Here is a 25,639-nt window from a genome sequence, read left to right as displayed (position 1 = left end):
GGGAGGGAGGAGGGAGGGGGAGGGAGAGGGAGCCCGAGGCAGCTGGCTGCTCTCAGCGCAACCTCGTGGAGCTGCTGGCCCAGGAGCCGAGACGAGGTAGGAGGTGTCTCCACCCGCAACCTGACGTCATGGCTCGTCTGCATTGCTTCCGCGATTGAGCTGTGCTCATCGGAGAAGTCTAGCAGACTATCATCATCCAGGCTGATGTCCAGCTCGAGCGCATCGTGGGGGATGGGCTGGACACCGCTTGGTTGAAGCTCCTCAGCCTCGCTGCCCGCAGCCCCAGGGCTGACAGGCGGCGGAGACGGGGAGAGACCCGGGAGCGGAGCTGCCGCCGCAGGGCGACTGCTCACGCTCACCAAGTCCAAGGCTGAAGACGCACTCATTCCTACGGGGGCGTCAGCCCCGGATGGAACTAGTGCCGCCTCCTCGGCGTCCCTGCGCTTCCAGAACGCAAGGCGCCTGGTAGCCTTAGCTAGCGGGAGGCTAGCACAGATGGAACAGACAGACAGGGGCTTTGCCCGAAAGTGCCTAGGCAGGTCACGCACCGACGGTGGCGGTCGCCCTTGGGACGGACGTGACCGCAGTCGGGGTAGTGTCTGGCCATCTTTTATCAATCTGAAAGTAGAGAAGAATGTTAAAACACAAGCACACTATCTGCAACGAACACGTTGTTAGCAAGCTAGCAGGCTAGTCAGAGACTTAGCCAGCCAGGCAGCCAGGATAGCAGCAACTACTTTCAAAATGAAATTACGCCAATGAATTTCGTAGCGCCCTGAGTTAGTGAGGGTTAAGGAACCCGGATAACTCACCAACCCGTAGAGAGCGAAAGCACACAAAACTCTTTTGACTGTGGTAGAGCGTTTGAGATATGCTCGGAGATGTTCACTCCGTCTTGCGAAGTTTCAAAAGAGGCAGATCTGAGGGCGCGTAATGATATTATAGTACTCCTGGCGGGCGGGGTCAGGAGCGCGCGCTGACAGATCTCGCGGCCTTTCAGGCGTGAATAGATAAATGCTTCGATTTGTACCCCATGACTGACGTCATGTACCATTATTTTATATCGCAGTGAACTGCGATAAGGAACAGATCTCAATTTGTATTATAACAGTATTACAAGCTAAATTTGTAGTGTTAAAAAGTTAATGTTTTGTTGAAGACTACAGCACACCTTCAATAACAGGGTTTAACCTAACCCTAACTGTCTGGAACCAGGTTTCAGTTATGGTCCTAGATATTGCATCTAGAAATTAATATTGTTTAAGTTTGATAGAAGTACACAAAACCAAAATGTTGGTACATAATACAAATAAACTGGAACATGAACACTCACGGACAATGCTCAGCCAATGGAGGTACACCCTCAAATACATTTAGGTGGGGAAAGCTTTAAAAAAAGAATGCGTACTAAGCCCAACCTTAAATTTCATTCATTCAAATTTGGTTCACACTCCCATGTGCTTCATCTCCCATAAGGATGTATTTGTGCTTGCAATTGTGCAGGGCATGAAGGGAAATTAACAGGTTTGGCCTTACAAGAGTTCTAGCAGGAAGATACATTATCTTTCAGCTTTATTCCTATTTCAAACAAATGTTTTACAGTCTGCATATATCACAATCCAAATAAATACTCATAAGGCAAGAGAAAACTCTGGCTGAATACTCAGGATGAAACGTTTTTATTCTTGGCACATCTGGCTTGTTTAAACAAATGTGAATGGACATCTTTGAGTGGTTGTATGTCTACCCTTGGTGATATTACTGTAATTTCCCCACTATTAACCGCTGTTTATACATTGATTTTGTAACTTTTTTGCAGCCCTGTAGTTAATACATGAATTTAATATTTCCCACCACGTGTTATTTTGACCTTGGTCTTGCCCAAATGGTCAGCAACAGGAGATAACTCCATGTAGATCTGCTGCTTGAAGAACATCAAGAGGACCCAGAACATTCTTGACTTTTCAACACAATGATGTAACATTGGTAAAAAACACGATTAATACATGGGAGCGGTGAACACACGGGTTTGTTTTATAAAACTACATCAGATACTGCCGTGCGGTTAATATACGGTGCAGTGAATAATGTGGAAATGCCGGTTGGTTTATGTGCTGGTGTTCACGTCGCTCCTCTTCTCCGTGAAGAAGCTTCTGAGCATCAGCACCTGACCAATGCTGACTACGAACAGGAAGAGTGTCTCTCCAATGGACCAGTAGGAGACGCGTTCAAGAAGATCCTCCGCTTTCATGCGGTCCTGAGCTTCACGGAGACGGTACCACGTTTGGGAGTCTGTTACCACCTTCAGGATCTCATGGATGGACAGACATGCAGATTCCATCTGAAAGTACATGTATGTGTATGCGCACACACAAACACAAAATCATACTGTTAGATTGATTTTACCATGTGATCCGGTAGTCTATAATCTCTCATTATGGAAAATGCTTTAACACGGCAATCAGTTTGAACCCTTTTGAACACTCCCTATAAAAATAGTTCCACCAGGAAGCTAGCGATTGCTATGACATTAAAATATTGCACAACAAAACAAAAAAACTTTTCACAATTCTCCAAAGAGAACTAAGCTTTTCTTTGTGAATGGTTGTCCTTGTCTGCCAATATGAGTGAGTAACACCGATTCAAAATTACATCTAATAGTAAGCGACCACATGCCTGATTTGCGGCGGAACAGGTAGCTGAAATCCTTATGAATGATCAAAGTGACAACAACAGTAATAATGATAGTGAAACTGGCCGTCTTTCCAGCGAAGAAGATTTTGATTTAGATCAGGAATTCTAGGAAGAAAGCGATCCTGAACCAGAAGCAAGGTGAGATAAACAATCACCAGAGAGGCGATGCTTTCTCAATCCAGCAATTCAAATCTCACATACCGTATTATGTTCCTTTTTTTCTAAAATGATATCTCTAGCATGTTATAGGCACAATAAATATTTAATGTGACAACTATTTCTTGGTTTATTGGGTTGATCTGTTGAGCATATCATTTATTATGTTCCTTTTTTTGGGATGATTTTCTAAAATGATATCTCTAGCATGTTATAGGCACAATAAATATTTCATGTGACAACTAGCCTATTTCTTGGTTTATTGGGTTGATCTGTTGAGCATATAATTTATTTGTGGTAAAATGTAAGATGCCATCTCGGATAAGAAACACTCACCATACACTAAAGTCTTCACCTCCATTTGAGGTTGATGTTTACATTTGTATTTACATGTAGTACCTATTGTTTCTTTTGTAGCTTCAGCCGTCCCCAGCAGTCTTTGAAAGGGTGCAAAAATGATCTATGTTGGTGACGTTCTTGTTTTCAAGTTACTCTAGCTTGTTTTCATAGAGATGTACAGTACCAGTCAAAAGTTTGGACACGTGTTTTCTTTACTTTTATTATTTTCTACATTGTAGATTTATACTGAAGACATTTAAACTATGAAAGAACACATATGGAATGATTTACTAAACAAAAAAAGTTTCATCTACCATGTAGAAAATAATTAAAGTAAAGAAAAAACTTCTTAAAAAATGACCAAACTTTTGACTGGTACTGTATTTAGAGTTGCATTTACTGTAGCCTACATGAAAAAGAACATTTTTGAAACTGTTTTATATAGTAGATAAGGGGGTTAACACTATAGCACCTTTGTGCACATTGGGGGAATCATCTCTAACTTTTTGAAAATAGAAGATATGAGCTGATTTGTTCTGAGCTTCCTCACATGACAAATACATTTTTGTCTTCTAAAAAGTGTTTCTGAAAAATGTATTGAAATTCAACTTTTGGGCTGTTCAATCCATATTTCATACATCCATATAGCTCCTCAGAATGATGCAAAAAGTTGGGCCGCCCCAGTGTTCAGAGGTGTGATATGTAAGGGATAATGTATAGTCCGGCGGTCATTATCTCAAAATAAATCCCGACGGGACGAACAGGACTGTAGAAGGACATCACTGTGATGTGAGCATACACTATCAATATGTGAAGTATGGGGAGCTAGCAGATGCTTCCAATATTATCAGACAACATATTGACTAGTTGTCCATGGTGAAGTTGTCTGTGCCACAGTATTTTGATTTAGGATGCTACTAACTGTAACTTCGACTTAAATGTAACTTAAACCGCAGTGGTGCAACCAAAAAAAGAATTTAGCGCCACTTTTAAACTAGCAAGTTTCAACATATACTTTCCACCCTTTAGACCTGGTAGAGTAGAAACTCACCTGAGTGAGCGCCGATGCTCTGTTCATGTCAGGCAATAGAGGATGTTCCTCTCCCGATCGGAAGTCCAGGTATACAATTTTATGGGAGAAGGTGGAGAATTCATTGCTGAAGCACACTTTGTAGACACCTTTTGAGGCGGTGGTGTGTGAGAAGCTGTCGTACTGTTTCTTTCTTTCCTGGTACAGGACATTGCTCATGGGATCGGTCACAAAACAATCGACATCATAGTTTCCCCCAGCTATCACCTGTTACAGAAGAACAACAAAGGGCAGTGATTATTACGAATAAAGAACAGATGTGAGAAGCTGTGATGCCCATGAATTTATCCAGACACCTCTGAAAATGTTCTCTTCTTCAATTAAGACGACTAATCTTAACAGTTAGTATATGGTCTCATACTTTAAGGCATTATCTGTTGTGTGAACAGCAATACATCACTCCAACTCTACTTTATGAAAACAGAGAAAGCCATTGGGCATTTCATTACATTTGATCACATTATCTCTTTGGCTTTCTATTTGGCTCTTTAAAGCAGGTATGGGCAATCTCCAAAGGGCTAATAAGTCTGCAGGTTTTCAATCAGCAAAACCAAACATTATCCGTCACGACATATGATCTTTTGGTTCATGATGCCGACTTGTCTGACTTATTAAAACTGATGTGTGCGGCTTTATACTTCAAGTTTGTTTTCGTATCTGCCTACCTCTGAGTAAGAATGAGTCTTCATTCAATTTCACTTCAATTTCAACAGCTCAAATTGTTTAATCTGTAGTAATTCACTTCTAACTGCCTAAAACAGCCTATAAAACAATGTATCAATCTTCCACAGAAATAAAATGAGTGAGCATAATTTTATGATTTTGTGATGGCATGTGGGATAAAATGCCTTGATCATATAGGATCATAATCATTCATTCAAAAGGGATACATGCCAGTGATATGACATGTATCCAGGATCCAGAATACCACCACTGGAATCTGTGGGGTCTTGTTCAGTGCCTGTCTTGCAACTCTTGCCTGAGCCTCCTTCTCCCTCAGTGTCTGCTGTCTGACCCTCTCCTCTACTGTCTGACCCTCTCCTCTGCTGTCTGACCCTCTCCTCTCCTGTCTGACTCTCTCCTCTCCTGTCTGACCCTCTCCTCTCCTGTCTGACCCTCTCCTCTCCTGTCTGAACCTCTCCTCTGCTGTCTGACCCTCTCCTCTGCTGTCTGACCCTCTCCTCTACTGTCTCACCCTCTCCTCTCCTCTCTGACCCTCTCCTCTGCCTCCTCTCCTGTCTGACCCTCTCCTCTCCTGTCTGACTCTCCCTCTCCTCTCCTGTCTGACCCTCTCCTCTCCTTCTCCCTCTCATCTGTCTCCTTCTCCCTCTCCTCTCCTGTCTGACTCTCTCCTCTGCCTCCTCTCCTGTCTGACCATCTCCTCTGCTGTCTGACACTCTCCTCTGCTGTCTCTCTCTCCTCTACTGTCTGATAGTGTGGTAGTGTTTCCAGCCAGATCTAATTTTCCATTATTCTTTACTAAGCTATTGGTAAAAAAAAAAAAGAGACCCTGCATAACGATAACTTTAAGGTAGGCTACAGCGTATAGGAATAACGCTAGATTGCATCCTATGCCTTCTTGCCTCTTCTTTATTTCTGTATATCAGGTCATTGACATTGGCAGCAGTTTGTCGTTTTCAAGTCATAATAATGCAACGTCATTGTTGGATATACAAGAATGGGAGGCGGCATGAATAAATATTCCTATTTACACACAATAAACGAATAAGAAAGCAACTGTTGAAAGGGGATGATTTATGTAATTTATGCCAGTAGATATGTGAAATGACTCAATAGTCAAAATCTTTTCATTTCATAATTTCTTTAATTAGAAAGCATTTCTCCTGATATTTCTCCTGAACCTCCTTAGGAGAAACAGTTTGAGATGAAAATCTGATGAGGAACTTTATTGTACAGATCTACCAAAACTCTTAAGCTATCCTTCTCCACAACAGCTTTAACAGTCTTCTTGTCATAGGCCAGTTAAATGTAAATGGCAACTGATTCCCATGGTAACCATAAGACTTCCCAGAGAGGCTGTCCAAATGATCTCAAACAGGAAGTGAATTATTAAAGACATTCAAAATGACTATATTTGGCGACACCTCTATACCTCAGGCCCTCATAAAACTCTAAAAGGAGGCAGACGTGTCCCCTGAGCCATCCTAACACATCCTACTAGGGGTGCAGACGTGTCCCCTGAGCCATCCTAACACATCCTACTAGGGGTGCCCATCTCATTGAAAAGAGGAAGTGAGCTGGCTGCCCACACAGTCAAGCCACAGAGAGGACCTTAAAAGGGCTATCATTTAGTGTGTTGAGGAATCCTAATATATTCCAAAAGGGGGGATCCCAATAGCTCAACAGAAAAGATTGAACTGCAGGCCACGCTGTTTGTCACCCACATCTTGTTCTGCAAGCTGCAGAGGAGCAGCAATTACCCAACAGCATGGGGAAGTGCCATACTGTCTTAGCAATAATGAATAGAAATGTATCTTTCTTTACATTTTAAAATATAGTATTATATTTATATTATATTATATACAGCACTGAGACAGCCTTAATCAAAGTCCTGAATGATCTACTTATTGAATCTAGTCAAGAATGCATTTCAATACTGGTGCTGCTTTCAACAGTACTGATTATCATATTTTGCCACAGACTTGAACACCATGTTAGAATCAAAGGCTGTACTGTCCACAATTAATCGTCCAGTCATACAAAAGTAAACTCAGAATTCCCCAATGTTCAGTGCTCGGACCCCTGCTCTGCTCCACCCCTAGGTGCTGTAATAAAGAAGCATAGTAATAACCAAATACCAATGATACTCTGGAAGCATGCAGATGACAGTGTATCATTTCAACAAACATCTATCCAAATACATGTATTTCCAGGCAATGCAATATAAAACCCCTTGTTTTGCAGTTATCATTACTTACTAAAGTTCTGCTAGCATTTCCTCTAATGGAAGTATAGCATCAATCTGAATTACCTTAGGAAAACAGATCACCAGTGCTCTCCATAACACGCAAAACTATTGTCTATATAACATAGACTAGCCTACTTGAAGTTTGCATACAATTAACAACAACAAGCTACTTACTTGAAAGTCTATGTCAAATTTGACACCGCTTTCGAGATCTTCGTAAAAACACTCCTTCTCGTTATCAGGTAATTCAAAAGTCAGTTCCGTACAGGCACCAAAAGTGATATAAACTGTCATCAACAGTAGCCCCTGATAATGCTTGCTGTGCATGGTGTACGCGATAAGCCAATCGTGACAAGTGGTCTCGGGAAATATCACAACTTTATTTGTAGACCGAGAAAATATGACAAACAAACGAGCGCTAGCTACCTATGTGCCTGACGTGGCATTTACGCATACGTTAGAGCATTGGATTGGTTAAGGGAGAGCGAGAACGTGAGCTTCCTTGTGTTACGTTAGCGACTAGGCGGCCTGTGATAACGGAAATAAGATTTCATCAAGAGCAATAAGACTTCCTGTTAGTTCGAAACCTAGAGGAAATGTCAGAATAAAAGACTGAAAAGACTGTTCTCTCCATTGTACGTCGCTTTGGACAAATGACTAAATGTAAATGTAAATGTAAATGTAAACGTACAGCTAAAACTCAGTTTTATAGACTAACATCTCTTTTAAAGTATGCACTGCCAGTGGCGTTGGAAGGTCGGAGGAAAGCAGCTATCGGTGTCTAGTACGCTCAGCAGCAGCCTGGAGAATGGAGCGAAGCTACACAGGCCTATACTCCTATTCATTGGCCATCGTGTAGCCCCGCCCATACTGTAGCCAACACGTGTAGCCCTGCCCACACTTATATTCTTCGGACATATTTCATGCCGGGACTAAACGAAATCGACATAGCCCAACCAGTGATTGCATTTGATTGTTGAAATAAATAAACTAGGAATGTTAAAGGAGTTATAACTAATATAGCTATTCAATTGAACATGTCAAATTGAGTGTTACTTTAAGTACAGAAGCAGTTAGAAGCATAGAACCGTACAGAGTGCACGGTAGGTAGCAGCAACTCTATCAAACAGGAAATGATGTCCGGGAGCTTCTGAGAATAGGGTCTCCCTCAGAGCTCTACAATGTTCTTAACTGCTCCGCTAACCAATCTACTTTCATACATAATCCCTGGCTCCACTCATCCCCTCTCCTACCATCTCAGGGGATGTTCCTACAGGTTCAGCAGGGAACAAAGAATGGCCCATATGGGGCTCGTTCTGAGGCTGGGAGGGCATTGGCACCACTGGTCAGCATCTACCGTTCACGACTGGAGTCACAGTGGGTTGCTGTGTCCTCCGAATTTCATACACCTGAACAAACCTTTGCTCAGGAACAACAGACAACTGGGTGGGTCAGAAGGGTGAGTCATCCCCAGACTCCGAATCCTCATCCAGGAGCTCAGGTTGTCCGCGCCTGGTTCTTGGCTGGTGGACCTTTGGCCCGGCCTGTTCAAGTTCCTCTGCTTAAGATAGGTCACCGGAAGGGAGTAAGAGGTCCCTATGCAGGGTTCTGATTGGACCATACCTGTTTATGGGCTGTACGGTGACTTTTCTTCTTCTCTTCTGGGGTTTTCTCCTGAAACATTGTCCACTTGACTATCTTTTTCTCTACATCTGCAGCCAACCTGACTAAGTTGAGAGTTCTTTCAGTAAAGCAGTCTTCAGATCAGTGAGTTCTATAGAGAAGACCATTTTTCAATTCCAACCATTTCCATTCATTGCGTATTAACTGAAACTCCAAGGTGTCAGCACTGGGGTTGGCAGTTGCTCTGGAATCTCCAACAGGCCGATCACATGTTCAATGACTGGGTCAGACCTCATGGTGGAACAACCTGGTGCTCCCTCATCTCCATATACAGTACCAGTCAAAAGTTTGGACACAGCTTCTCATTTTTTAAGAAGTTTTTTCTTTACTTTTATTATTTTCTACATGGTAGATGAAACTTTTTTTGTTTAGTAAATCATTCCATATGTGTTCTTTCATAGTTTAAATGTCTTCAGTATAAATCTACAATGTAGAAAATAATAAAAGTAAAGAAAACACTTCTCAAAAAAATGAAAGGTGTGTCCAAACTTTTGACTGGTACTGTATGTCTGGCACTGCATCAAGGTGAAGGGCAAGGGATTCTACCAAGGTGATAGAAGGTAGGTTGTTGTCAGCTTCACCCAAGAGGTGACAGTGATGCAAGATACAGTGCCCTCCACAATTATTGGCACCCTTAGTGAATACGGGCAAAACAGGCTATGAAAAAATGTCTTTCACTCAAAATATTCACAAAATTCTTACCTTTTCATTGAAGTAAAAGTATTGAAAGAATTCGTTTTTTTTTTTACATTAAATAAAATATTTTTCTCCAAAACATGGGTGCCACAATTATTGGCACCCCTAGAAAATCTTATAATTAAAATCTAACTGAAGAATATTACCAGTCATGTTTTACATTTTTAAAGTAACATTATGTAACAATTCTATCTTAAAATAACAGCTTGAAAAAAATTGTGCCGCTACAATTACTTTTAATATGGAGAATGGCCTCTCCGCAATTGCCATCGGGGGTCTGTAGGGAAATTACTCCGCTCTGTAAGATTTCTGGAGCCGCCTGGTACTTTGTGTCTGAGCATGCACGACTAGGATCGGGTAGTGACAGTCACTATCGGAACAGCTTTTACTCAATGGCGAGAGCTGAAAGACACATTTGGATACAAGTTCGATTCAGAGCTAGCCATCTTTTCTTGACTGTGTTAGCAAAGTTGTTAACTAGCTAGTTTGTCATAAACGAGGAAAGCAAATTTCAACAGGTTTCGCTAGGTTTAGCCGCTAGGGGGAGCTCCAAGCCAAAAACTCCTTACTGCTGCTTTAAGTGGTGGGTTTGGCGTAGACAGAAAGCTAGCCATACAGAAAAGCACCTCATACCCATTGTGAAGTATGGTGGCGGATCTTTGATGTTGTGGGGCTGTTTTTCTTCCAAAGGCCCTCAACATCTTGTTAGGATACATGGTATCACGGACTCCATCAAATACCAACAGATATTAATTGAAAACCTGAAGTTTTCTTTTGGGACATTTGTGCTTAGTTTCAGTTCCTGATAGTCCCTCCTCAGGAACTGTTCAGTTTAAATCATGCACATTTTTTTCCTCCCAGGCCGGCTGCCTGCTTTTCATCTCTTTATGATTCATCTCAACTAATTCAGGGTTCAACTCATTACTGTAGGATGGCGCGATGTGGTCGTCCTCACCGCACTTGAAACAATATCCTGGGCGCAGTTTCTGTGTGAGTTTAAAAGCGCCTGGATCCAAGGGGATTTCCTCAGTGGAGGCCTTGGTTTTAGACTTCAATTTCTTACTTGGCTTAGCAGGCGTCTGTCTTGAACTATTGACTCTGGGATGCTTTCAGGGAAGCCATTTTGGCTTTCCCCAGCTTGCGTGCATCAGTGGAAGATGCATTATGTGCAGCAGAGGCTATGTTAATGTCATCCCCCCAACCCCAACGTAAGGGAATTTGCCTGGGCTTTGGTTTTAAGAAGCCCCAAAAGCGGTTAATTCTGCTGGACTTGCCTTGAGCTTGCCAGTCCTCCTTGGTACGTAGAAAAATAAGTAACTCTGAAAAAGAGGGTGGCTTATTTATCTTTTGTTCAAGACTGGTAATTAACAGCTGGCCACTACCCCCACCAACCTCTACAGAATTGCTTAAGCAGGTGGCGTTCCATGTTACAAGTAGCAATGCCGCCTATTTAGCCAAGGTGGCCTGCAATCGTTGCAAATAGCCCTAAGGCTTCTTGCCTGAGTTCTGTTTGGTGTTCAGGAATCTTGCACAAAGTGAATCGCCGTCATCCACAGTGCCATATGCTGAGTCAAGTAGGTTAAGGTAGGCATGGGGAGTTGCTTTGGGTCCAAGACGCTGTACAAACGTGGGTGGCGGGCTGAAGAAGGCTCTCTGACAGTATGTTTGTCAGACATGGTGGCATCTGTGAGGTAGAACTTGACATTGTGGCGCCATGTGTCATAATCAGACTCAGAATTTGGACATGGAATCTTCCTTGAGAAAGACCTGAGTTTAAGTTTGACATGACCATGATACTGGGAAGACATGTCACTGTTCTTAATGACATGCTCAACCACTACCTTTTGGACCTCAGGAGTACCTTTTGTGAGTTAATCAAGGCATACCACTGCCTGAACCTAGGTAGATGTTAGTGCCTCTACTAGTACCGCTGATTAGGGCTACAGGTACTACACAACTATAACTCAACAAAACTGCCAAGCAGTCTCCTTCTATAATACACAAGCATCCCCTTCTATATCACATTATGTAAAGGCATTAATACTGATAAAATGGCCATATAGCCTTGTGAGAAGGTGAATTCTCCCCCTCCTCACCATGGCAAAATGGGATGGTGCCCTTTAAGACTCTTGGACTCCTCCCCCATAATGGTTGGGTCCTGGCTCACCTGATTTGAATGTTGGACCTAATTAAGCCAAAGTGGCTCTGCCCTATTTAAAGGGTGCTTCATTGTTAAGAGGAGGCTGGCTGAGAAAGACTATGAAGAACACTGAGAACAAGGACTAGTTTTGAGGCATAAGGTAAAACATTTCCCTGATGTGAGGAGAAGTGTTTTGTAACTAGTTGTGTGGTTACTGTTGGCCTTGTTGTGTGTCTGTTGTGCCTCTGTTCTGTGTTTGGTCTGTATGTCTTGTCTATGTGCCTTGTCTTCGTGCCTTGTGTCTGTGATTGTTTTCTGTAAGGCCTGTGTATGTACTTCGCTGAGAGCTGAGTCACGGTGCATGTTTTGGGGCCTGGCTTGGGTCGAGTAGGTTCCTGCGATTAGGCCTCAATTGGACAAGCAGGTACCCAGGTGAAGGTGACTTTAAAAGCCCTTGAGTACGGCCTGTACGTTTCTTTTGTATGTTTTATTTTATGGGCACATATGTTGGGGATTGTATTCCCCCTTGTTGTTAAATAGAGATATATTTTATGTATACAAAAGCCACCATCTCCTGTGCAGTGTTTTTTCCCCACAACTTCACCCCGTCCAGTCGCCACATCCCCAAAAAGAACGTGGGGTGACCGTCCGGTCCTTCACAAGCCTATTGTTAATTGTTTAACAATTTATCTCTATCTGTTTATCAAATTGATGTTTACTAACCAAATGTTCTCTCTTATAACCTGACCTTTGCCTGCAAATGCAGACGGCTGAGAAAACATCGTTCCTCATCATCATAATCATTAATATTAGGCAGCCGAGTTCTGCCCACTCACTTTGTCAATGTGTCTCTTCTTCCCTTCCGAGTCTAGACTGTCTCCGCTGTGTGATGCTGTTGTGGTCTCTCCACCTGATCTCCACACACACACACACACACTCACTCACTCACTCACTCACTCACACACACACCCTCCGAGTCTAGAGTGTCTCCGCTGTGGGATGCTGCTGTGGTCTCTCCACCTGATCTAAACACACACACACACCCTCCTAGTCTAGAGTGTCTCCGCTGTTGGACACTGCTGTTGTCTCTCCACCTGATCTACTGCAGAAACCCACTGCTTACCCCCACCCATCCCCGCCACACTGTCATGCATTCATTCGGACCTGCTCATGATACATCTATTACATACTCCGTGCTAGCCTAGTAATGTAAATAATCGCCATACATTATATAGTTTTCTGTTTCATTGATGTACTTACCCTTGTAAAAGTAACCTTACGAGCACACTGTATACCCACTAAGCTTGATACTTGAATGCTCTCTCCCGTCTTATCCACTATTCATTTTGCATGTATCATGAATATACCGTCTTAAATTTGTATGTATCGTTTATGAAGTCAGCTTTACTTATTATTTCATTAACTTTGCTTAATTATGCTGCAAGCGTTTTTATTCAAAAATCCTTCCACATGACTTGCATAACAACATACGTCATTAACATCCAATAATGCCCATGCTAAGTGGTCATACTGGCTAAATAGTCTTATTCTGTCAGTTAGTCTAGACATGAATAACCAACATGAAATACAATTCAAATGGACATGAAGGCAGAACTGCAGCCAATGCTACATCCTACTATATATAGGTATATATCAAAATGTTCCATGTGGCATGAATGTTGAACTAGCATTGCACTGATGTCCATTAAGCCAATTTCACCCGTGTTTAATGAGTCATTCTTCCATGCAGCGGAGGCATCCCTTGCCAGTGTTTCCGGAATGAACAGCTGTGATTGGTGACTCTGGCTGTGAGGGAAGGTCTGGGGTTAACTCCATAGTTAGTCATCACTTGAGACGACCTCTATCAGTGGATGGGAAGCATCCTATTTAAAAAAGGAGGGAGAAAGTGAAAAAACAATGGATGTAGTGGACCTGAAAGCGGGGGTCTTTGTGTGTGTGAGCATGTATGTTCATACCTTCACTGTTTCTGTATGCTCAGGGATGTCTTCCAGATCAGGCAGATCCTGTGGGGCATGAGGACAGTTTGAATGTCTGGGGTAATCTTAATGTTGATTATGTGTATGTTAATGTATTTCATGTTCATGCTATTGGTGTGTGTGTTTCTTTGTATTTGTGTGCATGCATGCATGCGTCTGTCAATATGGCTCACATTGATCCAGAGGGTACCCTTATTTGGCACAATGGGGGAATCAATCTGGTCACTGAGCTTTGGGACATCCTGATCGGGGCCAGATGCTGACAGGTCCTTTTCCGAAGCAGATTTATCGCCGTGATCCTTCTCAAATCCTGACAAGTCAACTGCACCAGGCTCTGAGGCCAAGATCCTCTCAGATGTTGACTGGTGATGACCTAGTGATTGATTCAGTCCTACTTGGGACATATCAGGAGAGTGCTGGAGATCTATATGAAAGGGAGGGGAACAGTTTGTCTGAGTATGTGTGTGTATATATTTGAACATGGAATTGAAATAAGATGCAGTAGCAGTCTGGTTGGTTGAACTCTACATCTGCTGATATCCTCAACTGCAAATACAATATTGGAGACCACTGGCTCTCTGACAGGTTTGTAGGAACATGGAACACACACACAGATCTTGCTCAGAAATGACATTAAAATGATCAATGGTCTGTTAGAAGAAGAAGCTAAAACAGAATATTTGACCCAAGATTCCTATGGGCCAAATGGACTTTTCAGGACTATCAATACCTTTTCTTCACACTGCTTTCATACAAACATTGGAATAGTATTGACATGTACTGTAAAGCCTTTTCCTCCCAGTGAATCCACTGGTAAATAAAATGATTGTTAAAGATAACTTAACTAATTGAAATATACAGATAAGCAAATGTCTCAGTCGCATCACTAGGTTCTAGGTTAAAGCATTGACTCTTTGGGCTCCACTTGGCATGCTCAACACATTAAAACACATGGAGGAACGACTTTTTTTACTTGCAATTAGAACTCAACAACATTGGATTTAATCTACTTCTACAGCCATTGTTAGTCTGACAAGACTAAACAGAATGTCAAAACTACCAGCCGTTTTACTTTACTTCCAGGCACTGAAGATGGCACAAGCACATCCCCGCCTCACATCGACCTACTAACAGATGTACTCACGAGTGTGCTTCGCTCAACCCTTGACACTGTTGCACCACTGAAAAAGAGAATAAGACTCCACCAAACTTCGCCTTGTATAGAAACGCACTTTCTGATGCAAAATCAGCCTATTATTCTTTTCATTCAATGAATGTTAATGTTAATTGATTGAAAACTATAAAAGCAACCCAAGGTTTCTCTTTAACACTTTTTCTAGACTAACAAAAAAAAAACACAATGCACTCGAACATAGTGTTCCTAAACCTGTATCAGTAACGATTTTATTAGCTTTTTCAATAACAAAATGTAAACAATTAAAACCCTGTAGCCCTTTCGGGATGCACTATGACCAACTCGGTAACACCCCTTACAACCTGGTGTACTTCTAGAATCCTTCACACCCATTGACCTCCCTGAGCTCACTCCCTGATCCTCTCATTTCAATCATTAACGTGCCTACTAGACCCCACCCCTACAAAACTACTTAAACATGCACTGCCCTTATTAAATGAGACACTACTTAAAGTAATGAACAATTCAGTTATTTCAGGATGAGATGATAAAGGCACATATTGTGCATAATATACATTGGACAGTGTTATCTACCACAAGCTATCTGAGTTAGGTTTTCAAGGTTTCAAACTTCCGAGGCTTATTTGGCGTAAGACTGATGAAGACTGATTCAACTTTTTGGCGTGAGATGAATTTATGTATTCATGCTAGCCTGAGACGGGACTGAGGTTGATGACTTTAGGCATCTGAAAAAACTACAAATCTCCGGGAGACAGGGATGACACAAATACGGTTACAGCCTACATCGCATTCTTTCATAAATAACAGAGGCAGGGATGTTTATGATAAAAAAACCTGCGAGTCGACAACTTTCCTAACACAGCCAAATATCAAGCAAGAGCAACACAAGCCATAGCAAGACAGCTAACACGTTATTACGGACTAGTCCAAGCATCTGACTTGCATCCTTTAGTCTCTTCTAGCTCTCGCCAGCAAGTAGAAGCCAGTCAGAGATGGACTCTTGCTCGGTTACTCTCTTTTTCTCTTCCTAGCTTCCTCCGATAGCATCTTCCGCTGTTTCTTCGTCGCCATGATGTCCATACAGAGAATACTGCATTAACTTCTTCTTATAGCTAGCAGAAGGGTCTAGTTGTTGTGTGAGGTGGTGCTAAAGAGCATTAGGTAGTTCTCTAGAACAGTGTTGCGCCCTGTCCACCAAAGTTACATAGTGCAATACCAGGCACACCAGGCGTGCTGTGGCAAGATTGTCTTAGATTATGATTATGGCTTCGATTCATTGGATTTCAGTTGTCATCTTCACTATTGAGACGCATTACTGTGAACCAATGCTTAGTCCAGGGGTCGGCAACCTTTTGTATCAAAAGAGCCATTTTGGTATCTTTCCCACCAAAAAAAAATCATTTAGAGCCGCAAACTTTTTCACCCCAATTCTGTCCAAGCTGAATTAAAATGTCGATTTTCCTCTGCAACTTTTCTTTTCTTGGATTTATCCATGGTTAGTTTATCAGGTGTCGGAAACTCAAGATAGGCCAGAGAGAGAGTTAAAGAATTAACTGTCAGATGGCATCAGGAAGTATATGGCGGGGCATGTCAGTGAGCCGCCAATCAGCAGCCTCGACCGTTGACGTTCTACGTGATCGGTCACGGCGAGCGATATAAACAAGGCATAGGTAGCATAGCGATACAATATTCTATTCTACAGTAATGCAAGAGCTGTAAGGACCTTTATTTTTTTTCTTTAAATACCGCACACTGGAGTGGAGTTAACATACTCTCGTGATGTAATTATGCCAGATTGCTCTGTTGTATTATAAATATAAAGGCTGAAATGATCTTTACCATGGTAAAAGCAATAGCCTACTTGACTGTAAAAGGAGCTTGTTATCTTTCATCAAACTATAACGTTATACGTACTGAAACTTTAATATTCAACACACGGTAGGTCTACCACAACATTTATTAGCTTGCAGCTAAATAACATTTTGACTACGAACTTTAATTTAATCCTGTAAACACTTCTCGCTCAGTATTCGTTCGTGCACTTGGCTGTCAATGGGCAAAGCTGCTGATTGGCGGTTTACTGGCATGTCCCGCCTCCTGCCTGTGGCATGTACTTCCTGATGCCACATACCACCAGTTAAAGATTTAGATCCTACTGATTAGCCACATGCAGAAGCCAAAAATCAACGGAGCTTTGTCATTCACTCCCTCCACATTTTGTAAGCTGGGGCGTGATGAATGTGAATGCCAAAGCACTGTCAATACACACTGTTATCAAACGACGTAACGTAAACAAATTCTGATCATTCAGATCATTTATAGCCTAGGCTTCTATGTTGATAACTACACCAACATGTTAGTTGATTCATGCATATGTAGTAGCCTACACTACTGTAGCCCATACAAAACCACACAGCTTTATAAAACACTCCATAAACACAATCACAGGTCAACTATGCTGCATATTCTCATGGATATGCAATTGTCCTTAACTTTGGGTGTAACAACCAGAAAGGTTAGACTAAATCATGTGAATATGTGTCATTATAGTTTGATGGTGTATAGTTTGATGGTGTACCTCCTTTCTGCAGTTGTTCTTTGGCTTGGCACTGCTTTACTCCTCTGTCCCGCATGGCAGTCAGGGCATCCAGGCTTTCCTGTATCTTGCTGCGTTCCCGAGTTTCCCATAACTCCCTCGCCCTTTTCTCACCTTCTATCCCCTCGGCAGCCCACGCCTCTGCACACGCCCTACAAACACACACACACACGTCCACAAGAGGGTTCAACTAAGAGCTAGCTGTATATCAGCCCTACAAACACACACGTCCACAAGAGGGTTCAACTAAGAGCTAGCCGTCTATCAGCCCTACAAACACACACGTCCACAAGAGGGTGGTTACATCAGGGGCAACTAAGAGCTAGCTGCCTATCAGCCCTACAAACACACACGTCCACAAGAGGGTTGTTACATCAGGGTCAACTAAGAGCTAGCTGCCTATCAGCCCTACAAACACACATGTCCACAAGAGGGTTGTTACATCAGGGTCAACTAAGAGCTAGCTGCCTATCAGCCCTACAAACACACATGTCCACAAGAGGGTTGTTACATCAGGGGCAACTAAGAGCTAGCTGCCTATCAGCCCTACAAACACACATGTCCACAAGAGGGTTGTTACATCAGGGTCAACTAAGAGCTAGCCGTCGATCAGCCCTACAAACACACATGTCCACAAGAGGGTTGTTACATCAGGGTCAACTAAGAGCTAGCTCCTAGCACAGGAATTATGCTCGCCATTGAAACGTACAGGTTAAAATAGTATCTAGCAAATAGTTAAGGGCTTACTGCTATCAGGCACTTTGCCAAAGTCACTAGAAACAGCTGCCATTAAGCCACTCTTAAAAAAGAATTCTGGATGCCTCTGTGTTAAACAACTATAGACCTGCTTCAAAGCTTCCTTTTAGAACGGAGAACATTGAAAAAGTCGTTTTCAATCAACACACACACACACACACACACACACACACACACAAAATCACCTGTCTTTGGGAAATACAGGTCGGTCATCCAGGTAGGTCAACTGATTAAGACGCACTATCAGAGTCTTCCTGTAGTATGGGATGTTTTTGATGACTTCATTCCCCATGAGATTAAGCACACGCTGAAAAAGACACATTATTGATGATGTGAATAGGTCTGCATTTTTGTCATAAATCACACTCGTAATTTTTTGACCGAAGAGTTATTATGTTGTAATATCGCAGATTTTATGATGTATATTTTATACATACTGTTAATGTGTGATGTTAACTGTTAAATACACTATTCAATACACAAAATACTAATAATCCAGAGATTTAGATTTTCACTAGTTCTATGTACAGTATGTTAAAACATTTTGTGAATTTCCCTTTTCTAGCCACTAAACGGGACAATGAAGAGTATAGCTAGCTACAAACAGGAGAAGCTGAACAAGTGGACCAGACCTGGGAGAAAGGACAAAGAAGACACTCCCATATTTACACATCAGAGGCCTGAACAAAGAAAGGCTAAGACCTGCTCCTGGTTACTTTCATACATTCATCCAGAGGTGTGCCATCAGGGCAACGCATTCATTAAAACGATATCATTGTGCTAAATAAATATCTCTGTAGCATAGCACTTGCCTGTCCATGTCCAAACTAATATGACCTGTCTGAATGAAGTTTTGCCCACACTGCCCTCTTGTGAGCAGCAGTAAGGCTGAGAGTGTGTATATTGATTGATTTACTCATAGAAGACACAATATCTATGTAATAAATGTCAAAACAAAAAAACAGGAGGTCTGTGTTTTATGGTAAATGGACGGCATTTATATAGTGCTTTACACGTTAATGCCTCAGACATCTACCCATTCATACACCGATGGCAGAGGCTACTACGACTCCTCTACCTCCTGAACCACTATTGCCAGTCGGTGCATGTCAATCGTGATAACATAAAAGTCTTTTTAGTATAAGCGTTTCAGGCAAAACTAGGGTCTCTGTAGCTGTGGGAGTTTAGAGACAGTTTCAATACAGATATGAGCTCACCAGATTCTGCATCTGCGCCAATATGGTGAGTATTTTTGGATCACTCAAGCGGTTATATGAAAGGTCAAGCACACTGATCGATGGACAAAGGGAGAGATGCTCTAGGTCCGATGCGCTCTCCAGAGCATTGTGGGAAATCTGCAAAGTAGTCAGCTCTCCAAGACCCGCTGTAAAACACAGAAATATCAACTCTCCGTCATGAGAGAGTCTGTGTGTGTGTGTGTGTAAGTGTGTGGATTGATTGGTTTGAGTAGGTGTGTTCTCACCAAGGTTTTGGATGGTTTTAATGTAATTGTTTGAAATGTTCAGATGGTTGAGCTTGCGAAGAGCTTGTAGGTTCTCCAGTGTGTCGATGAGATTGTGCTGTATGAACAGACAGCGGAGCTCCAGTTGGTTCTCCAGGTTCTCTATCTTGCGGATCCCGTTCACTTCGAGCCACAAACATCGCAATCCTGTGTATTCATCAAGGTTCTCTAGCACAGAGAAGCCTACAAATTGATAGATGGAGAGATAGATAGATAGAGAGATACTGTATCATTACTGAAGGAAAAATAGTAAAACAAGCAAGTACGAAAAAAATGCATATCAATAAATTGCCAGGTTTCATTTTAAATTTTTTAACTCTTTAAGCACCTTTTTCTTGTTTTACACTATTTGTGATAGCTACAGTTAAATAACAAATAAATATATGAATGCTAAATGCTATATGAATGCTAAATGCTATATGAACATGATCAATTATGTTTATTCATCCAATGTGTAGAAATGCCATTTAACATAAACCCAGAGATGGCAAACTACAGATGTGAAATGAAAAGATGAAACATAGCATGTCACACAAGCACAGTTGGCCAGGACATAGTCTCCGTGTAAGAATAGCAACCTTACCTTTGTAGTGTAAATAGAGTGTATCATTCAGGTGTGGTGTGATGTACAGTTTATTCTTTTTACAGTGGAGCCGAAGGAACTCTTTTGTGATCCTGCAGTGGAGGCAGAAAAAACAGTATATGTAAATACTATGCAATAGATTGTGGCTATCGAATCCTAAGGATTTGATCCTAATCGATGTGTTCACGTAAGTTGTTGTGAGAACACTTGTGAGAACACTAAGCGCCTAGAGACAATTGTATTGTTATGGCGCTATATAAATAAAATTGAATTGAATTGAATTGAGTGATCCCCAATCGGTAAAGCTAACTATGGTTAGCTTCTGCTCACCTTGTGTCAAGCATTGGGTAAGTGACTTGCTTTGTAGTCAGTCACTGTTAGCAGAGGGAGAGCAACAGGCATATTTTAGAGATACAATGGGTCTAAAGTCTATACGGAGATGACATATACATGCCTTTTATTGAACAGAATCAAATGCGGGGTCACTCAACTTCCACAAGTGTTATTTTCACGATTTTCCAAAACCTCCATTCTCTCATAAGGATTTTTTTTAAATGGAACTTGCAAAAATGCTAATCCATCACATACTAAATGAACACAGTCACACCCACACTCTATTGTTATAGTTGTGATATTTAATTGCCTTTGAACTGAGTAAACAGGCTTTATCAACTGTATAGTGTCTTGGGAGATACTTATTATTTTTCTCTAGATTAGCTTATTATTTGCTTATGGCTCTAGAAAATCTTGATGTCTGCTAGAAGAAAGACCAGCTGGCTAGAGGGAAGGGAGGAAGGGAGAGGGGTTGAGTTGAGTTCATTTGTCAGACATTACTTGGTGCATTAATTGTTGATGAAATCAGCTTTTATCCAGATTTATTAGGGTCAGATGTCAGATGTCAGATACATACATACAGTATATTTAGCTACTATTTACTCTAAGTTAATTTTTAGCAAGTGTTCCTTTGAGTGTCTACAGTGCCTAACACATTATTATTTTGTAGTTGTTCTTTATATTTACAACAATTTAAGATTATTGCATTATGGTGCCAGGTATTTCGTAAATCTTTAGCATTCAATTTTACATTTAAAGACAGAAAAAAATATTTTACAAATATACAAACAAGTGTATTCAATACAATAGCTATGTACATCATAGTTTGCAACCATTTGTCACTTTAACGTATTATTTATTGGTTTCAATAATTGTTTTACCTGGTCGCACCACCTGACAAGAAATATGCTAAATAATAGCATTCTTACCTGGCTCCTGATTCTGACGCCAGTCCCTCACTTTCCGTTATTTTCTGTTCTTTGTCGTCATTTGACATAACTTCACTCCCTGAAAATTATAAAATAAAGAAAACTTTAGTGGAGATATAGGTAATACATTAACCTATGATAACATCAACAACTATAGTACTATGAATGCGAAGTTAAGTTCTCACTGATGTTAAGTTATGTTATGACGTCTGAATCACTACCGTTACCAGCTGACTACTAAACTGAAGTTTAAGATGACTTATTATAGATGGCGTTACCTTGTAACATTATGGTTGACGTTACTGGTAACTCAACGTCGTCTGCTGCAATGTCTCTTACGTCGTTTTCCTCTAACTTCATGTCTGAACAATCTGTGCGTTAAGTCTCGGCTATAAAAAGCTTAAAGACCTGCCTACTAGTCCTACACTCTGTGGTGTACAACTTGGCCTATCTTTAATGTGGTTTCAAGAAGACTGACGAACCACAAGATTTCTCACCCTTCTCCTCTCAGATAGCTAACGTTTTTGTGTTTAGTGACAGTAAATGTTGCCATGACACTAGTGTAGTCTCGCGGAGACCAATGTGACTTCGGAGCTTGGTGCATCGTGTGGCAGTCGACCAGAAGTTTGTAGTTTTAACACTTCCTGTTCCAAAGAAAAAATCCTTTTGGATTATCAACGTGTTTTCGCAAAATCGGTGAAAATAAGGTGTGAGCGAAACAAGACCAGTAGAAGACCTGGGCGCATCGTTTGGTCTTTTGTAACCACCTGTTGACTTGTAAGAATAAAGATGTTGCTACTAATATGCTAAAGGAGGAAAAATGACGGACTACATCGTGTCACTGGCCTCGAGCAGCATGTAGAGTCTAGAGTGGTATCCATAGTTACAAACTCTTTAATCAAACCCTGCGGTTTCTTATGAAACTTAACATTACATCTTTAGCACCCAAGACATCTGATACTATGCAAAAGATTGTGGCTATCAAATCCAACAATGTGTTTACTAGCTACGTAATTCGTGATTGCTGTGAAAACACTTTTGATCCCCAATTGGTAACGGTAACTTATGGTTAGCCTCTTCTAAACTGGTGATAAATGGCTTTTTAGTCAATTTTTTTTTTGCTGTTAGCAGAGGGAAAGCAACAGACATATTTTAGAGATATAATGGGTCTTAAGTCTATATGATATACACATGCTTTTTATTCAACACAATTGAATGTGAGGTTTCTTAAGCAGTGACTTCCAGGTGCGTTATTTTGCTGATTTTCCAAAAACCCTGTTCATTCTCATAGGGATTTTTTTGTTCAAAACCAGAACAAAATGATGACGGTTACTGCCACACTCTATACTCAGTATGCACTAACGCGGTTTAAAAACCTACTACCTGAGCATTACTGTAGTGCAGGGGTTCTCAAACTTTTGCAAGCTGGGCCCCCCCAAAGCTGGTTAGGGGTAGTTGGGGCCCCCCCAGCGCGCGGCCCGCCGCCACCGCCCTCAACTACACCACCATATATAGATAGATAGATAGATAGATAGCATATTGTTATTGATAGGCCTGACATGTCAAGGTTAGGCTATTGTTAGGCCCATACAGATAATTATTATAACTATTTATTATTATTATTATTATTGTTATTATTATTATCAGTAATAGTAGGCCTATTAGTAGGCTATTCATTATTATCACCATCATTATGTTATTATTATTATAATTAATGATTATCGACCAATTATTATTATTGTATTATTATCATAATAATAATTAGTGTTATTATTGCTATCATTTGGATACTGTTATTATTATGGGCCTCTTGTGATCTTTACAAAAAAATCCTACAGGTCTGTCAATGTGAGACATAAGCCTGCTTTGCACTGCAAAGGTCCTCAAATCTTGGGGCAATGTTTGACAAACATATCCTCAGGTCATCCTCGATCTGTGCGCGGTTGCGGTATTTAGTTTTGAGCGCAGTCAGTCTTGAAAAGCCTGCCTGGCACAAATATGTCGACGCGAAAAGGAGGGGCATTTTTAAGGCAAAGCTGATCATTGCTATCCAGAATGACGAAATAGGGGAGATGCTTAAGTCTACTGTCACTCTTCAGCTGCTCTTTCATGTCTATTGACAGCTCGTCTGCTGAGCAGAGAAATGGATCTCGAACTTAGGCGAATGAACGGTAGTCCTCTTTGAAATAGGACCCAAACTGATTTCTGATATTCGGCGTGATACAGTGTCATTTGACATAGGTATTGCGCTGAGTTTAGCTCCTATTCTACACGTCTTGCGCGGCCGGCAAAATCAGTGTTTCGGAAATTGTATGGGGTCGGCCAAGCTTAGCGATTCTATGAGCAACTACATAAGATGCCTGCATACACTGCTTGGAGATGGTGGTTCGTTGTTGCTGGAGGCCATCACGTTCATGTTTAAAGAAGTCCACAGGCTTCTCTTTCTGACTTTTACGAATCAGAAACGTGTCCATAGTTGTGTTTGTTTGCTGATACAGTGTGTGTGAAGTTAATAAAGTTCTAATTTCAACGTCGTGTGTGGGTGTGAACGACACGAATAATGGATATGGATAAGGCTGTGCTAGGCAATGATTCCTAACAAAACTAACTGTACACAATGTAGACAGGGACAGCAAAAAATAGTATTCAAGTGCTGGTGTTTTATTTGTTGCAACACGGTGGATGATACAAAAATGTAAAGGTAGGTGTTAAGGAGAAAAGGGCTAGCTGCAGTTGGAAGAAGGTAGCTAGCTAGGCTAGCTCTCGGGCTACGAGCTTTTTCAAAAGACTGTGGAGCAAATTAATCCTTAGAATAGGCTACGAATAGACCCACTGCAAGCGCAGTAAGGTATTACTAAGGAAGGAGTGAATCTTTTAAAAGACTGTTTATAAAGCAATGAATATCTGAATGATACAGGAAACAAGAGAAATTGAACAAACTCTGCAGAGTGTCGTCTCAGGGTGAGCGCTTACCAATGCCTGCGTTTTTTTTTTTATACTCGGAAACTTATGTGCAACTCGCGTTCAAATGATAAAACTCCGTTTTGATTGGTGGATCAGGAGCAAAACCGTATTTGATTTGTTTGGGTCAGTCCAGCCCCTTGCATTTCGCCACTGAGGGAGCTTTCACTAACCAGTGACAGGTCGGCGGTAGTTCATTTTTTTCTCCGTCTGTGACATCGCGCCCCCCCTGGAGAGTGTTCGCGCCCCCCACTTTGAGAACCACTGCTGTAGTGCGTTTTATGGGTACCCTATTAACAACCTGTCCCTGTCCTAGAGGTGATGCTGACTAATGTAACCATAGAGATGTCTCTATTCATCAGTATATGTGTGTTTGTTACGACCCGGCTCTTGAGCCGCAACATAAATTGGAGACAGACCACAGAGTTGTATGAAAATAAAGTATTTATTCCTATATAACTTAAAAGTATTGGCTAAAATGGTGTCTGCAAAACACCAGCACCAAAAGCATTGTGTTCACCAGCCTCCAAAGCATGGTGGGAATGCGAGCTTCCTCTGAGGGCAAACAGCATGGCTTTTATCCACACCTCTCAGGTGTGGACAATCAAGCTTATTACGTCCATTCACCACCCAAAGACGGTTGCACTGCCACTGCAAAGCCAGTAGGGGTGTAGAGGGGCGTAAGAGTAAGAGTGTTATTGGAGTCTTCAACACAATTTTTGTCACTATTTCCTGTGCACTGCTTTGGTTCCCATGTTGGATCCATGCAGTTACCATATCATTCTTGTGTAGAAGTGAACTGGTGAACTTCAGGAGAGCACATTAGTTTTCAATTTGCAATGCTGTTCATTACATTAGTCAGATCACATGTCAATTCAACTGGCATTATTTCCCTGTAATAATATTGCATATAATTTATCTATATAATACACACATAATTTGTGTTTAACAAAATCTACAAGAATACGCCTATATTTATGAACAACAAAAGCATTATGCACAATACAACTAAATGCTTATAAAGGTATTGTATATCAGATCATAGTAGCATTAACAAAAACAATAATAATATAAAAATT

At 41.4% G+C, this 25,639-nt stretch overlaps 2 protein-coding genes across 2 annotated transcripts; both read right to left on the bottom strand.

Annotated features, from left to right (window-relative positions):
- Window positions 1-1,663: 1,663 nt before the first annotated feature.
- tmed3 (transmembrane p24 trafficking protein 3) lies at window positions 1,664-7,737 on the bottom strand. The gene is made up of 3 exons (XM_012842362.3): window positions 7,383-7,737; window positions 4,241-4,486; window positions 1,664-2,341 (listed from the first exon to the last, which is right to left on the bottom strand). Exons 1-3 carry the CDS (start codon window positions 7,533-7,535, stop codon window positions 2,108-2,110), a joined length of 633 nt encoding a protein of 210 aa, XP_012697816.2. The 5' UTR covers window positions 7,536-7,737; the 3' UTR covers window positions 1,664-2,107.
- Window positions 7,738-13,160: 5,423 nt separating this feature from the next.
- Window positions 13,161-22,167, bottom strand: dnaaf1 (dynein axonemal assembly factor 1). Its single transcript, XM_042707949.1, has 9 exons — window positions 21,878-22,167; window positions 21,600-21,678; window positions 20,338-20,429; window positions 19,716-19,937; window positions 19,450-19,616; window positions 18,418-18,539; window positions 17,459-17,628; window positions 13,898-14,148; window positions 13,161-13,751 (listed from the first exon to the last, which is right to left on the bottom strand). Exons 1-9 carry the CDS (start codon window positions 21,957-21,959, stop codon window positions 13,698-13,700), a joined length of 1,239 nt encoding a protein of 412 aa, XP_042563883.1. The 5' UTR covers window positions 21,960-22,167; the 3' UTR covers window positions 13,161-13,697.
- Between the last annotated feature and the right edge of the window lie 3,472 nt (window positions 22,168-25,639).

This window comes from Clupea harengus, chromosome 6, assembly GCF_900700415.2.
Source record: "Clupea harengus chromosome 6, Ch_v2.0.2, whole genome shotgun sequence".
NCBI classification, from domain to species: domain Eukaryota; kingdom Metazoa; phylum Chordata; class Actinopteri; order Clupeiformes; family Clupeidae; genus Clupea; species Clupea harengus.
This window is presented reverse-complemented; position numbering and strand designations above follow the sequence as displayed.